The following is a 16,975-nucleotide window of genomic DNA, read 5'->3' as shown; positions in this document are numbered from 1 at the left end:
ACATTTCTGTTTCAGGAGAAACGGGAAGCCGCTTCCAGCGCTGGATGCTCAGCCTTGAGGGCCAAATCGTTTGCAAAGGGATCCAGTCCACCTTTGTGACAGGGCTGGCGTCTTTTTTTCCCTGTTTTTACATCTTTAACCTACAGTACCAAGCCTATGTGTAACATTTTTATGTGACCAGGAGTCACAGTGTATATCCTTGGTTTGAGTCTTTTTAGCTGAATTTGAGCAGTTCAGGGAACATTAAATGTTGAGGTTTAGGGCCCTATCTTGCACCGACGCAAAGCCAAACGCAAGTGTCTTTGCTAGTTTAAGACAGACGCAGTTGTTATTTTCCGTCCTGCGACCACAGATGTTAGCAATGAACATGATATACAGTATATTTCTGTGATTGGTCTGATCCATGTGTCCATTTGTAAGTATTTACCTTTCAGTGTTTGTATTACAATAAAAAAAAGTTAATTTCAACACGGAACTATTCGTTTTCTTTCACTTAAGTGTTATCTGATGGATTATGCCTATTTTTGTATTAACTCAAGCTAGAATATGTCTATAACAATCAGTGGTACACGTTACTATGCTAAAAATAATTAACAATATTTAATGGAAACAAAATACATGGTGATTTAACAGGAAAGTAATGGTAACAACTGCTGCCAAATATTTCCTGTTTTTTCTGTGATTCACAGTTAATTCCTGTTGAAAAACATTATGTGCACTGTAAAAAAACATTAACATGAATTAATTGTTAAAATAACAGGAAAATAATGGTAACCCTGCTGCCAGTAACTTCCTGTTATTTAACAGGGAAATAATTAACAGTGTATAGGACCCTGTCGTTATGTCCACTATTATTTGACATTGTGTCATGAAGGGGAGATTTGCAAGTCGTGATTGACAGCATCGACTGCTGACTCAAAATGAACTTTAATTTTGAAAGTGAAATTTGAGTAGCCTGTATTTAATACACTAGAGTGAGCTGTAGAGAGAGTCAGAGTGAATGAACACACACGCTGAAGGCATACAGACCAGGTGAGCAATAACTCTCTCTTCAACAGGAAAATAATATCCTTTATATTTACTGATCCATAACCAGCCACAGGAAAATCTTCAGTACATGCATTTTTGTATTATGTGATTTTTCAGATTTTTCAATATGTCTTTTAAATAGCCTATAGAAAACAGTTTTTTCTGTGTGTTTGTGATCATTTTGTCTCATTAATGTTGCAGTGTTGATTCTATTTGTTTTTGCGTTCAGAGAATACAATGCAATAGAAAAATATGTATATCATCACTTTCAATTTCTGTCGCGGCTCTGTAGATTCAACAGCAATATTATCATGAATGGATCTTTTTCATTGTGTTCTCTGTGCTTTATTGTAGTAAATATTGTGTTTGTATTTTACACTCGTGAGTCTCTTCAACCCCTCTAAATAAATGCATGATTCGTTATGTTGTTTGAAATCTCGCAAAATGATTTAATTAAATTATGACATACTGAGCTTACAGTAAATCGTCTCTAATTTAATCTTATTAGTCCTAGTTCTTTAAGTTTCACTCTTGATGCAAATGTACAGTATATTATTTATTTTCTGTTGCAGAATGAAAATCATGAATGCTGTAAATGCAGTGCAACTGTTCATTCTGGTTTGGACTTTTACTGCTGTCTGTCAAGCTGATGGTAAGAGAATAAACTTTCACAAAAGAGTGTGTGAGAATTTTTAGGAAGGAATAAATATAAGAAAAAGTTAAAAACGTATTAATAGATATCATAACACAAGTTGCTCCTTTTGCAGGTGTATCCAGTTCAGTCCAAGTGTTCATGGCTCTGAGTATTTCATCCTTCCAGGCTTTAAAATCTAGATTTACTATTTGAACAATTACTTTTGAACATTAGAGTGAAATCCATTACAGTCAGCGAGCAGTGCATTTTCTGCTAAATTATGTTTATACACTCACAGAAAGCAGAAGAAGCAGAAAATCACATTTTCAGTCAAGACTACATGATCTTGTGTTTCTCAACTGACTCTGATGCACATGATTAAAAGAAACAGTCAGGGGTTTTGTGTGCAGAGACTGTGGTGTATATATTACTACTGAATATATAAGCTATAATTAATTGTAAATAATAAAATATGTGACCCTCCCATTACCAGATATTAAATCCTGTAGTATCTTTAGTATAGGCCTATATATTTTTATTATTGTTCAGTTCCTGTATTATATGATATACTCATATAATACATTGTTATTTTTCAGGTGACATCAGTGTAAGCTGTGAGAATGTGACTGGAACTGTGGGTGAAGAAGTAACTTTCACCTGCAGCGTCTCTCTGAATAAGTCTGGATGCTGCATTACAGTGTATAAGTTTCAATACCCTGAGAAATATACTGACTCCGAAATCTATAAAGAAAACAGCTCCTGTGAACAGAGAAACAGCTTCACATGCAGCTTCAGTTCAACAACAGTAATGACTGAAAAATTCAGATTCTTTATCCAAGCAAAATGTGGAACAAAACAAACAGAATTCACTGTGAACTTAACAGGTACCGTATATAATACTGCTGTTTATAATTCAATAAATGTTTGCAACTGTACATTTATTTTCAATCTGCTAACAGTGGTTTAAAATCTGTTCACAGAGCCCAGTAAACCAGAAACTGTCACTGAAGATCCTGGTAAGAAAGATATTACATTGTATTATAATTATTTATTATTGAATATAAACTGGTTAGTAACAGAATACAAGAAGCTGTTAAATAGTCATTATATAGCTATAAAACAACTTGCTGCTGTTTTTGTCATACGCATTACTGTATAAAATGAAGCGACACACTTCAACTTTACACTGTAAAAAATTATATGATCAATAAGTTATGACAACATATGTTTTTACATTGCTTTAACTCATCAAAATAAGTAAAGCAATTCTCAACTTTATTTTTATACAAGAATCAAGTCAGTTTAATGCAATTTAAGTTGAAATGACTTGAACATCCAAGTTGATTGTACCTAAAAATTTAAGGCAGCAACATTTTTTTTTGCAGTGTACTTTTGATGTGTAAAGTGACAAATTAGATTTATATTGATGTATTATGTATTATGATGTATAATTTGTTTTTTGTCAGAAAGATTGAAGAATATATATCATCCATCTTTTTTAAAAATGCATCAAAACGGTACACTGATCACCATTTAAATCATATTGTTTAAAAAAACAACAACAAAAAAACATTTAAAATTAGGCGTAAAGCCACTGAGCCTGATCATGCTTGTTGCACATAAAATATCAATGTTCATAACTGCAAATAATTAAAAAAAACCTTTAGAAACTCATACAATAGATTGGCATTAAATATATTTAACCCATCTCATGCGTGTGATGCCGATCTATTGTATGAGTTTCTAAAGATTTTTTTTTAATTATTTGCAGTTATGAACATCAGAGAGATTAAAAAAGAACAAATTTCTCTCCAAAACAGTACCAGTTTTTGTGTTCTGATAAAGAAATGAGAATCACTCATATTATCAGTTTACTTCACCTAATGCACTGAAAAAGGCTAAGATCGTGAGCTAACACTAATTACATTGTAATTTCATGCCATTAAATATGTTACAATTTAAATGCACATTGTTCTGGGTGGCAACATCCCTTACATTTTACACAGCTACATTTACTCAAATTGTAATGCTGATAATATAATTTGTAAGGAAAATTGTGCATTAAATAGGGAAGTATATCCGGGGAAACTTTTACAAAAGAAACACACACAAACAAATGCATATCTTTCTGTAGTCTCGGCGAAGCTGTTTTATCAGCAGCATCCACAACTACAGCAACAAATGTTGAACTTCAGAAATGTTATTGCGCAAGTGCTCTTGCTAAATGAAGGCAGATTGTATGAAATGGATCAATCAAAAAACGTTTATTAACGAGCTGTAGTCACGCACTGACAGAAATGCAGTTCAAGTTAACGCCATGGTTCATAAGGTGCGCTATATAGGGGAGACCGGGGACAGTTGCAACATGTCATTTTTCTCCAATCAGAAACAAGCTAGAGTGATGACACTCATACTGTACATGCACAGTTAGACCCTCCCCCCACTAAGAAGACAGTAGACATATTCAACATCTGCTGCTGCATTTATTGAACAAAACTTGTTTTGGAGGTATGAAAGTACATTTTTTCATGAGATATATATTTTTTGTCATACGGTCCAGAAATTTTGTATGAATTAATCAAAACTTACTTAGTTTGAATTATTGTTTTGTTGACTTCTAAGTGACATGGTTAGCATGTGTCAAAGTCAGTGTGTCTAGCAGGCACATGATGTTCTGTCATGGCTGATAGGGTTGGGGACGGTTGCAACAAGTTATAAATTACATGTTTAATAAAGGTTTGTTGCGCTGCAAATTGTTCAATTCTTCCTGTCTGACACTGAAATATGGAGAGATTGAATAGCATCTGTAACACCTGATCACTGAATCTATGTAGGCCTATGCTCTACACATAAACAAAAAAAAAACTCAATAACTGTTATTTGATAAATATGACTAAATAAATAAATTATAGGCTACAATAATATTATTGAAATAAATAATACTATAATATTATAGTAGGCCTAAAACAGTTAATATTTTCAGAATTCTATGCTCATTGAGACAAAAAGCTAAAATTAATTAGAGAAATTTAAGGTATTTTTAACGTGTTGCAACCGTCCCCTGGGTCGGGGTCAGTTGCAACATCTGACTTCTTCCATTCAAATAAATACTGTGAACGATGTCATATATAATCATCTTTAAATGGTATGGGTAATTAGCAGACAGATGCAAGTTTAATATATACAAATTTGGTTGGTCTAGTCCAAATAGTCTCTGAGTAACTGAGAGAAATGCAAAAAGTGTTGCAACTGTCCCCGGTCTCCCCTACTGAATCTGCTCCTCCAATTTCAGTACAGAAGGTAAAAGTACCGATACATCACTTAAAATGTACTCAAGTAAAAGTAAAATTTTTAAACTACTCAAAGTACCATTTCTGAAAAAAAAAAAAAAAAAAAAAACGTGAGTATTTGTAATTCGTTACTTCACACCACTGCTTACACAACACAGAAAGATGCTTTATAGTTGTTTGAATGTTATGTTTCTGTATAGAGTACATCTAGATGTGTGTACAAATTCTAACAGCAGCAGAAATATATTGTGAAGTCTGTGACAGTAACAGTGTTCTTACAGCATTTGAATGCATCTAAAGAGATTACTGAATATTCTTCATTTTATTCTAAATCATATTAAACAGGTCGTGGATCTACAGCTCTTATCGTCACTGGTGCTGTTGTAGGCTGTTCCTTCGTCCTCATCGTGATGGCAATCTTTTGCGTAAAGAGGTTCAAAACGCAACAACCCTTCTGGATTCCAGATGAAATATGAAAGAGGTGCTTCAGCAGAACCAACAAGTGTGAAACTAAACGAAAGCAGAGAGTTTTGTTTTGTTTTTCATGTAAAGATCATGCAAGTGATAATGTTCAGTTTTATTTTACAATGATAGATCAATATATATTGATCAGACCAATTAATCAGCCAATATTTGGCCATGGTGAGATATAATCTGCATCAGATAATAATTCTGCTTTTGTGTTTTCAAAGACTTCAATAATTTGAGTAAAATATTGTTTTTATTTGAGCAGTTTTGAGTGTCATATATCCACATTGCATTTGCCCATTGATTTTCTTTTTTTAAAAGTTAGCATTGTAATTGTATTTATTAAATGATTAAAGTCTCATGATACTCTTAATATTGTCCAAAGTCTCTTTTTAGAATCTTTGATGAACTTTAATGTCTGTGAAGGGAAAACTATACTAGTGACAATTACAAGTTAGTCTGTGGTAATTGGTGATGTAGGAATATAAAGTCAGAAAGCCGAGTGTTATACATGTATGAATATAATGTATTAGGAAGATGCCTCTCTTAAGTACAATGTGGATTTACTTTTAAACTGTAACTTATTTAAATATAAGTTTATCATGCGCTGTATGATGATGATGCGTCAGCCAATGTGTTTTTACAGGAAATAACTAGAAACATTTGCTAATCTTTTATAGCACAAAATGACAAATATTAAATTAGGGGTAAGATGATCCCAAATGGATAAACTTTTACAGAGTTTATAATTTACTTTTGATATTGTTCTTATTAATATTTATATATTGTTTAAGTGGCATTAATGTAAAATAATAAATCAGCTATTGTATTTAAAATTGTATTTTGACATTTAGTTAAATAACTGAATAACCAATGACTATGAACAGAAAAGTCTCATATCTCCAAAACTACAGCAAGGAGAGTCAAAAGGTATGTATCGTCTGATAGAATTTTTTTTAGAAAATAAATTCATTACATTTGGACATTCTCATACTAAGAAAATGCTATAAACAAAAAAAAAGAAGAATATATATATATATAAAATTTTACATTTTACATTTATCTTTCTTATTTGACAATCAGTAACTCAGGAAGGGAATAAGGTAGGAGGAAAGTTTTTGGTGAAGTTCCCCTTCATGTGGGCTTCATTTGGATACATTTTCTGGTGATGCATATAAAGTAGTAGGCTAATCAAAAGTTAAAGCATTAGGAACCAGGTAGGTTTTTTTTGCACTTACACCTGGAAGGCATTTTTTTAAATATTTTTTTTATTGTTGTTCCTCCGTGAGGAATATCTCGTGATCGCTCTCACTACTTGATGTGGATATTTAAATGAAAGTTAACGCCATGTTTCATGTCGCAGTTTCTCCCGGAGCTCGTTATAATTTGTTGTTTTATTTAACATGTACTATTATTAATGTTAATTAGAAGATGTTTTAAGATATTTTGTTATAATTATAAATAAAAAAAATTATAATTGGGGGGAAAATGCATACAATGTTTTACAATGCATATTTGTTAACTATGACAGGTTTAAAGGAGAACTCCGGTCAATTTTAACATTGAGCTCATTTTTTTTTTTGTAAATTTGGAGTGCTGTCAGTTCAGAGAACAGCGACAAAAATCGGTGTTGCCTACACCGTGTTATCCTCTTTTTAAAATTTGCACCCTGTTGACTTCAATGGGGCAAGTTTTAAACCTGCTTTTAGCCTCTTAACATCCTTGATGTGTCATTACAAGTGCCCAGCCATGTGAGTGATTCCTTCAGAGTGAACACGGGTAAATCTGACTGCAGTAGATGTGAAAGATATGAATAAAAGTGATGTTAATTCAGACAGCTCAATGTTAAAATTGACCGGAGTTCTCCTTTAAGGGGTTAACTATGGATAGCAATCTATTAAAAACCTGTTTAACTTTGATGGGGGAGAGATTGACAAGTTCTTTATTGGTGGATAAGGTTTCCTCCATTGAGTTTAATGCCTTGCAAAGAAGAAAAATGTCCCTGTTTGTTCAGATGTGCAATAGTAAAGGGAAACAACAACACCGCCTTGACTCTTTGAATGGCAGTCATGCGTATTACTATTATAGTATTGAAGAGTAGAGCCATTAAGTCCAAGTTACTAAAATCTTTGACATAAAACCGAGTTAATAATAAGCAATGATTCTGATAGGTATATATGGTTATATTCACTAGGTGGATGACTGACAGCACCGACTGCTGGCCAAAAATACAGCGAAATGAACGGCTGACTCATTTTGAAAGTGAAAGTGACTAGCCTGTATTTATACACTGGTGATCGCTGTAGAGAGAGTCAGAGTGAATGAACACACACGCTGAAGACACACAGACCAGAGGTGAGCAATAACTCTCTCTTCAACAGCAAAATAATATCCTTTATATTTATTAATCCATACACTATGTTCAAATTATGGCAGACTTGTTGTTTTTGGTTGATCTATTCCTAATGGACTTGGTTTAATCCAAGCAAACTTTTGCTGATAAATTATGACGTTTCTGCTTTTCAACTTTCAGTAAATCGTCTTAATCTACTATTTAATCTCTAGCACTTCCTTATTAGTTGTAGTTGTTTAAGCAACTTAAACTTTCTGTCATTTTTTTTTCTATTGCAGAATGAAAAGCATGAATGCTATAAATGCAGTGCAACTGTTAATTCTGGTTTGGACTTTTACTGCTGTCTGTCAAGCTGATGGTAAGAGAATAAACTTTCCCCTAGAAACAGTGTGTGAGAATTTTAAGAAGAGACTAAATTAAAAAAAGAATGGAAAATGTTTTGGTTCATATATACACAAAAAAATAAAGATGCACAATATTCAGTGGAAGTGAATCTGATTTTCTTATTAAAGTTACAGACATTTTTTTATTATTGTTCAGTTGCTGTATTATATGATATACTCTGTTATTTTTCAGATGACATCAGAGTAAGCTGTGAGGATGTGACTGGAACTGTGAGGAAAGAAGTAACTTTCACCTGCAGCGTCTCTCTGAAGAAGTCTGGATGCTGCATTGAATTCTATAAGTTTCAATATCCTGAGATCCATAAAGAATCAGATATCTGTAAACAAAATGTTTCTAAAGGCTCACAGAGAAACAGCTTCACATGCAGCTTCAGTTCAACTACAGCAATAATGGGAAAATTCAGATTCTTTTTGCAAACAGATTGTGGAAATAAAAGAGCAGAATTCACTGTGGATATAGCAGGTACAGTATTTAATACTGCTGTTTAAATTCAATAAATGTTTGCAACTGTACTTTTATTTTCACTCTACTAACACTGGTTTAAAATCGGTTTGAGAAACTGTCACTGAAGATCCTGGAAAGAAAGGTAATATATTTTATTATACCACGGGACTGTTGAATGCTTGATACTGATTGGTTGACGAACGTCAAGGTGTGAAATTATTTTAATCGACCGCATTACAGTTCCATATAAATGTCTTGAAATAAAAGACCTGTGATAATATTCAATAAAAGTTTGAAACTTTCATTTTCAATCTACTAACAGTGGTTTAAAATCTGTTAACAGAGACCAGTAAACCTGGACCTGACACTGAAGATCCTGGAAAGAAAGGTAATATATTTTATTATACCACGGGACTGTTGAATGCTTGATACTGATTGGTTGACAAATGTCAAGGTGTGAAATTATTTTCCAGTAAATGCACTCACTCTCTAGATATTTGATTTTAGAGATGTTTAGATCTGGTCTGTCTGTCAAGAAATCAGTTTGATCAGATTCTCAGCAGCAGAAATGTTTTGTGAAGTTTGTGTGGAGAATCTGACTGTCTGATGTTTGATAGGCTGAAGTTGAGTTTATGATTTAAACAATTATTTAAACTGTTTAATTGCACCTTTCCAGAGCCAACATCAAGAGAGAAGGAGAGAAGAGAAGGAGACGATACAAGATCCAAGAACACAGTCATCCCTGCAGTTACAGGCTGTTTTATCATCATCATCATCATCATCATAATGACAATCATTTACAAAAAGAAACCAAACTACAGCCAATCTTGTGGATTCCAGAGGAGGATGTTTCTGTGCCATAAACATGATGATAACAACAGCAATTTCCAAGAGCAAAATCCAGAAAATGTGATCTAATATCACTGACTGCTAGCCTGACTCCGTCATACTCATATTCTAGTCAGAATGTTCTTCCCGACCAAAAAATGTTGTGGGCGGGGTTCGGGCTGGCACCCAGGCTAACTGACTGCAGTGAGTTTTGTTTGACTGGGGTGGTTGATTATTCACTTTTCTATCTTTAGTAAGTGTGTAATGTTGCTGTTTGAACATAAAGAACATCTGCAAAATTACGACACTCAAAGTTCAAAGCAAAGGGAGATATTTGCTTTTAAAGAAATTGCTTTTTAAAGCTACAGTCCGTAGTTTTTCCTGTTCGAAATCTGCAATTGCAATTATTCGCGGAATTATAAACTTTATGTGGGTTATACATCGGCATGAAACAGCGCGGATTAATCCAATGTTTTGAGGTGATAGTGCAGCTGTCAATCACCGCGCCGGTGTGGATACGGGCATTCAGAATCACAGAATATACTTTTTGGAAGTGTGACCAATATTAGAATTTTCAATGGAAAATGACGTCTGAACAAACAAGTAACATCCACTTTTGTTCTGATCAACTAAGGGGAAAAAAGCATTGCAGTAAATTGCGCTGATTAAATCTAAAGATCGCTTATATCATGTCAAACCGTGCAAATCATAAGAGCAGTTATTTTGTACAAACAAATAACAATCATAGTGCTATGAAATAAATGGTGTATGAACGGAATCCCTGTTGTGCATAAACGTGTTATAATATAACATAAACATCTTACGACAGGAAAATTTTCAATTTACCGATCTGATTCAGATCCAATACTTGACAACGGAGGAGGCGGGTTTGATTATCTTGGAGTAGAGCTACCTCTCATAGCTAGCACAAAATAATTCATAATAGCAAATTATTTACCGTAATAGCAAAACGAGAAAGGCACAACAAAAGAAACTCCGTAACTGTGTAAATTAAGCGAACAAGTTGCGCTACTGTTACGTAATTAAACTATTGAAATGTCTTACCCGTCTAACAAAAAAAAAAAGCCGTCTCTGCGTCTGTTTTGAACCCCTTTAAAACACTGAGTTCACGCCATGCGTGAGGGCTTCAAACTCCCTGCTGATGTCTATCCTTGTTTTCGCATGGGCCCGGTTGCAGTCTCTTTTTTTCTCTAGCCACTCCGAAGTCCGAAGACTTTTGGGTTTTACAACTGGTGAATCTCCAGTTTTCACTGGTGATTGTCGTTTGAAATATTCTGGATCTGCTATAAGTTTAATTATTTCAAGTGCTGTGAGAAAAGGCTATAAATCTACAGCTCGAACATTCTCATAAGCAATATAGCCTACTAGCCGGGACTCCTTCTTTATGTGGACAGATGTGACGTAATGACGCAAAGACATGCTCGAATTTCCCGCGGAAATCCACCAGTACCACTGGAATTAAAATCATTATTAAAAGCTAACTGATTTGAATCGAGCTAAGGCAAGAGATCGCTTTGAACACTGGCTGGTTATGTTTTTAATTTTTTATTATTATTTTGGATAATTTTTAACACAAAAAAGTTACGGACTGCAGCTTTAAGGACTACAACGAACGGCTGGTAAAGACTACAAGAGCTTCCTCCCGATTAAGTGACATCATCAACCCTAGAATTTACATAAACCCCACCCCCGGGAACGTGATTTATAGATTATCAAGACAGAATATGCTAATCAATGACTAGAAGATAACTACACATAAGCTACATAAATTCATCAACTAACCATTCAGAAATGTTGTCTACATGTTGTCACTTCTTCTTGAGTCTCTCTATCTTTGTCCGACTCCATTTTTAACATAAAAGGTTAAAAGTTTTTGAAATTTTCAGGACACAAGCTCTTGAAGCTCTTGAGGCTATCTGCTTTAACCCAAACTACTGAACTATATAACTCTGGTTGTAGGTTTTAAAACTCATGTGAAATAATGGTACATTATTGATCTCGTTGATCAGTGTGTTAGTGTTAGTGTGTGCGTCTTTGCGTGTGTGTGTGAGTGTGTATATATGTATATATGTGTGTGTGTGAACATTAAGAGACAATGCAACAAATCCCAAACTGTTTGGTTTTGTTCTTCTTTTCTGACTTTCAGAAATGCTTATAATGAATGACAATTTTGTATTTGTAAGTTATACATTAAGTATGGAAATTAAATCTGACTTTTATCATTCTCTGTACCTGCTATTTTCTAATACTGTGAACAGTGTGGCCTTGTACATTGTCCTTTATTATTAAAACAAATAAATTAAATAAATAAAGTCTTGTAATACTCTCTAAAGATGAATATCTGAAAGCTTTTTTATCACCACATGATGATGGGTAAATTACAGTCGGCTACCAGTAAAACTAGTAAAGTGGGTGAAGGGCAGCACGGAGATCATCTGAATTTATGCCTTATTTATGTGTCAAGACATCTTTATTTATATAGCGCTTTTAACAAACACAGATTGTTTCATTTCAAAACAGCTTTACAGTGATAACAGGAAAATAATGCAATAAAGTTTGTTTCGGCTGTACAGCAGAGATAGAGGAAAGTCATTGTCCAGCTTAAGTTCAGCATTGATTCATTTCCATTAGATGAACTTTTTGTGCAGTTAAACTTTAGATATACATTGTTTTTTTCGTTTTGTTTTTTGCAGGTAATAAGACATTTGAAGGCAGAATGATTTTACTATAAGTTTAGGTCGACCTTGAGATTAATTTTCTGAAAATGAGCAATGAATTATATTTATGAATTTGGCAGATGTTTTTATCCAAAGCGCCTTACAATCAAGGTTTACATTTGATCAGTTCATGCATTCCTCAAGAATCGAACCCATGATCTTGTCTAACCTTTACCGCCATATACTCTTCTGTTTGAGTGACAGGTTCACTGTCCTGAGAGGGAAAACTAAATGATTTCAAAACTAAAACAAATATTTTCATATTTTCATTTAATTGTAAATGTTTATTGTGCATTCACTGATCAACATGATTTTTTCATTGTCTGCTGATTAACCACTGTACTACAAAGTGGCTGACAGCTGATATACAGTAATACACATATAATACAATTGAATGATGGCCAGTGGGGCCGGATTAAGAATTCCAAGGCCACTGGGCACAATGTCTTGTAGAAAAAAATGTTCATTGTGTTCTCTGTGCTTTATTGTAGTAAATACTGTGGTTGTATTTTACACTCGTGAGTCTCTTCAACAGGGCCGGATTACCCAATGGGCATTATGGGCACGTGCCCAGGGGCCCATGCGCACTTGGGGCCCAAGAAAAAAAAAAAAAAAAAATTCTAAAGAAAATATTTTTTTTTTCTTTTTACGGAGCGTATTGTATAGTTGCGCAACTTGCGCTAAGTGTCTGTCTTTCTAACAAAAAGACTCACGTTAATGCATTGTATGTACAGTCAGTGGCGTAGACCGAAGGGCGTTGATGCTTGAGATTTTTGACGCGTTGGACCAGGGTTCGAATCTGCCTTTGGCCGAACTTGATCTTCTTCTTTCTCACTTTTGATATGATATGGTTATTATTTATATGCAGCACACAACTATGCAGTTTTCAACCTCATAATGTTTATTTTAGGTTTCAGACGTTTCAATACATATAAGCAAGCACCGAGTAAAACAATACATTTGGATTAAGCGTGAAAGGTTTAACCACTTAACTGTCACCGTCCCACAGGTGGGACGTTTGCCCATATATATTTAGAACAATAATATCTTAGTAAAAACCTAAAGTAATATTGACAAACTATATATCATTTGAAAGCTTACAATCTCTAGTTTTCATATTTGGTGGCTGTTTTTTAAAATAAATTACAGAGGAGCAGTAATTTATCAATTTGCAACAAGAATATTTCATATTCATTAGGCGTGTTTAGGCCTTTATTTTGAAATAGAAATAAACATGAAAAATCATGAAAGAATGGTAGAAACCTCAGTTTGTTTTCATGCCAAGAGTTCAAAAGATTAAATGTTATGAGAAAAAAAGGTCTGAAAATGTTTAGAATATAAAGAAAAATATTATGGATTCTCGATTTGTGATGCGGCACGCAGCGGCAGCGAGCTATAATGCACATATGTGCTCTTTTTATGTTTATTAGAGGTTGAAATCAAATAAAATACTGCCAAAACACCCATACTATTTCTGAATAGGATGTATACTTCATAAATTGTATGAAATTATGGAAATAAATGGTTCAGATCACTCAAAACATATATGAAAATGGAGACGCCCTTATATGGTCAGTAAGGAAGCTGGCTGTCCATCTAGTGAAAAAGTTTGGTACTGCTCCCAAATAAAATCTTACTGAAAGCTCATTTTTTGAGATATCAACCTAAAATTTGGAACACAGCTTGTTTAGATTTTTGGCTTTAATTTTCTAGCAGTTTTAGAGTAAAATATATTTTGTAATATATATATTTTATATAAAATATTAATAATTATATTTTTACATTCTATATTTTCATAAACTCAAACTTATATAACTTTTTTTCTGTTTCACTTTCATAATTTATTTCACTTCTACAATAATCTGGCAAATGTCTTCTTAAAAACAAGACCCACCATATGTCTATATTCCAAAGCATTCTTGAACTACAACCATTTAAGTTTGTATAGTGATTTTTTTGTCTATGTGAAAAAAGGGGGGGTGACAGTATAGGCTATGCATAATAAATGACGCTGGCTTATCTTTTTATTAAGCAAGTTAATATCAGTGTGTATTGATCACTGATGGTATAAAGTTAAGCCTCCTTAAGAATTTCACATGCTGAAAGGCAGGCTGATATATTTGTATTCATAATATAATTCAAGCGCAGCTGTGGGAACGCACTGACTTAACAACCCCGCCCCCACGCGAACTTCAAATAAATCCGCACTGAATTGACCTTTCGCCGAGCCCCGCCCCCCTTAGTTACTGTTGCTACGTCCGACAAACAAATGGTCAAACACGACCAGCGCGACAGATTGCCATGACGGGAAGAGGTATACCCGTGCGTGTCAGTGACCATTTTTGGAGCAATACCTCCGCGATATCCTCCAGATCGAGGCAAAAGGGGTTACAGTATGCAGTGGAGGGATATATTCAAAATATAAAAATACGCAATGAAGGAGACACGACTATACTGTCTCTATCGAGGCTAATGCTTACCGGTGTTCATACACATAATTTGTGATATGACAAAGAACAAGAAAACAAGTGTTTAAAAGCATTGAAAGACACTTACTGTTGTGTTTTTGTGTGAAAGAAAAAAACTCTCTGAAAATAAAAGTGCTGTCAGCAATCATTTCTTATGTGTGTTTTTTCGCATAACACACTATGACTAAAATTTTAAATGCTGCAAAACACATGGGAGTTATATTCTCGATGCTGTAGTTTATCTGATCAGTCACAGTATATCATTAATCAAGCGGGAGGGGGGGGGGGGGGGGGGGGCTACAAGACATTGTGCCCAGTGGCCTTGGAATTCTTAATCCGGCCCTGCTCTTCAACCCCTCTAAATTAATGCATGATTCATTATATTGTGTGAAACCTCGCACAATTATTTAATTAAATTAGATATCTCTGCTGAGCTTACTGTAAATCATCTCTAGCACTTCCTTATTTGTCCTAGTTGTTTAAGTTTCACCTTTAAGTTATGCAACTTTCTGTTGTTATTTTTCTATTACAGAATCAAAAGCATGAATGCTGTAAATGCAGTGCAACTGTTCATTCTGGTTTGGACTTTTACTGCTGTCTGTCAAGCTGATGGTAAGAGAATAAACTTTCCCTTAGAAATTGTGAGGAGGGACTAAATGTAAGGCAATAATAATAAAAAAAGGTCAAATCTTGTGTTTCTCTACTGACTCTATCTGATGCACATGATTAAAAGAAACTGTGTTCACTTCTGTCATTAACTTGACATCACAGCCGGTTCATTATTAAATGATTATTAATTCCTGTTCAGTATTAAACTTTGGACCGAACGAAAGATGCGCGAACCCAACTTTGCGGTATAGTTTCAGTTTCGATTCAAATAAATTCGTTTAGGCTTGGCGTTTAAAATAGGCTAAAAGTTGTTTGTAATAAAGGGCACAATGGGCTATTTTTATAGACTACTATGTATTTATTATTATTATTATTATTATTATTATTATTATTATAAGTGGTTACTTATTTTTCATTTCTTGTTGTTTTCTGATTCCGAATTAATTTAAGGATTTGGCTATGGGGCAGTAAAATACGCATAGCCTATATGTTATTAATAGTGTTTATAATGTTAATGTTGTATTTTATTTACAGGTCTTTTACACTATTTCTGAATAGACTAATAATATAATGCGTGTTTCCCTCTCAACATGACTGAGTGCGCCACGCACAAGCGCGCATCCTTGAGATATAAATTATAGGCCGATAAATTTTAATAAAAAAGGCCTACATCATAAAACTCAGAAGAGTATGTATTTTAATATCTCTGATGTTCTCTGTTCTCTGGTTGTTAGACAGTAAGTCTGAATGACAGTTCATGCATGAATGTTAGGACTATCAATTATTACCTATTTGTAGCTATTGTTTAAAATATTTAATTTACAACGAATTATATTGATTTATATCTGAATTATATTGATTTATATACCAAGGCCCAGCTGAACACCTGGCTCAAGGCAGTCGAGCACAGCCAGCTGCTCGGGAGGTTTAAAGTCTGGTGCTTCCAGTATGGCATCATACCCCGGCTAAAATGGCCCTTCCTACTCTACGACTTTCCCATGTCCCAGGTGGAAGGAATGGAAAGACTGTGCAGCAAGTACTTGCGTAAATGGTTGGGAGTCCCCCCATCATTCAGCGCAGTCAACCTGTATAGCAAGACCTCCAAGCTTCCCTTGCCAGTCTCATCGGTGGTTGAGGAGTTTAAAGCCACCAAAGCAAGGGCAGTCAGTACACTGCTCTCGTCTAAAGATGGGAAAGTAAGACATGCAAGCAAGACCATCAAATGCGGCAGAAAGTGGAAACCCCAGCAAGCTGTAATGGAAGCAGAATCCTACTGGAAACACCAAGAAATCGTAGGCGTGGTATGCCAGGGACGCCTGGGCCTCGGACACTATAGTGATAAGAGGTGGAGCAGGGCTGATACCAGAGCTAGAAGAGGCCTTGTGGTGCAAAGAGTCCGCGAGGCAGCAGAGGAGGAACGTCAGGTGAAAGCGATTGGACTTGCTTCTCAGGGTCGATGGACGCAGTGGGACCAGGCACAGGAGCGACCATTGTCTTGGAAGGAACTGTGGCAGACTGACCAGGGGAAGCTAAGCTTTCTCCTGCGCTCAGTGACTGACCTGCTGCCAACACCAAGAAATATAAAGATCTGGGGCGGAGAGGAAGACCCATCTTGCAACCAATGTGGAGCAGCATTCTGTACACTAAACCACATTCTGGCCGGTTGTCCAAGGGCATTGGCAGAAGGCCGCTACAGATGGAGGCACGAC

The 16,975-nt window shown here is 34.9% G+C and overlaps 2 protein-coding genes across 7 annotated transcripts in view; both read left to right on the top strand.

Moving 5' to 3' along the window:
* The window catches only part of LOC311305915 (uncharacterized protein), a 258,116-nt gene that overhangs the window by 192,675 nt on the left and 48,466 nt on the right, over positions 1 to 16,975 (top strand). For 2 of the 6 annotated variants that reach the window (XM_084433946.1, XM_084433949.1), the window contains exon 5: positions 8,967 to 9,011. In XM_084433946.1, coding sequence (XP_084290072.1) covers positions 8,967 to 9,011 — 45 coding nt within the window. Of the gene's footprint in view, positions 1 to 7,607; positions 7,777 to 8,052; positions 8,133 to 8,350; positions 8,642 to 8,735; positions 8,766 to 8,966; positions 9,012 to 9,299; positions 11,796 to 16,975 lie in introns of those variants that run through there. The other 4 variants (XM_084433951.1, XM_084433948.1, XM_084433954.1 and 1 more) reach the window with 4 other exon arrangements.
* Positions 928 to 5,792, top strand: LOC311306699 (uncharacterized protein). Its single transcript, XM_084435244.1, has 5 exons — positions 928 to 1,032; positions 1,602 to 1,681; positions 2,260 to 2,547; positions 2,644 to 2,679; positions 5,299 to 5,792. The coding sequence occupies exons 1-5, from the start codon at positions 1,001 to 1,003 to the stop codon at positions 5,427 to 5,429; spliced, it is 567 nt and encodes a 188-aa protein (XP_084291370.1). The 5' UTR covers positions 928 to 1,000; the 3' UTR covers positions 5,430 to 5,792.

The sequence above is a fragment of the Rutilus rutilus genome (assembly GCF_951802725.1).
Source record: "Rutilus rutilus genome assembly, chromosome: 16".
Lineage (NCBI taxonomy): Eukaryota > Metazoa > Chordata > Actinopteri > Cypriniformes > Leuciscidae > Rutilus > Rutilus rutilus.
Note: the sequence above shows the minus strand (reverse complement) of the source record. Positions and strands in the feature narration are given on the sequence as shown.

Bases quoted from the DNA above. Each gene is read 5' to 3' on its own strand.
- LOC311306699 (XM_084435244.1), top strand. From the start codon at position 1,001: ATGAACACACACGCTGAAGGCATACAGACCAG. The intron at 1,682-2,259 runs GTAAGAGAATAA...GTTATTTTTCAG, and splicing joins TGCTGTCTGTCAAGCTGATG to GTGACATCAGTGTAAGCTGT. The intron at 2,680-5,298 runs GTAAGAAAGATA...CATATTAAACAG, and splicing joins AACTGTCACTGAAGATCCTG to GTCGTGGATCTACAGCTCTT.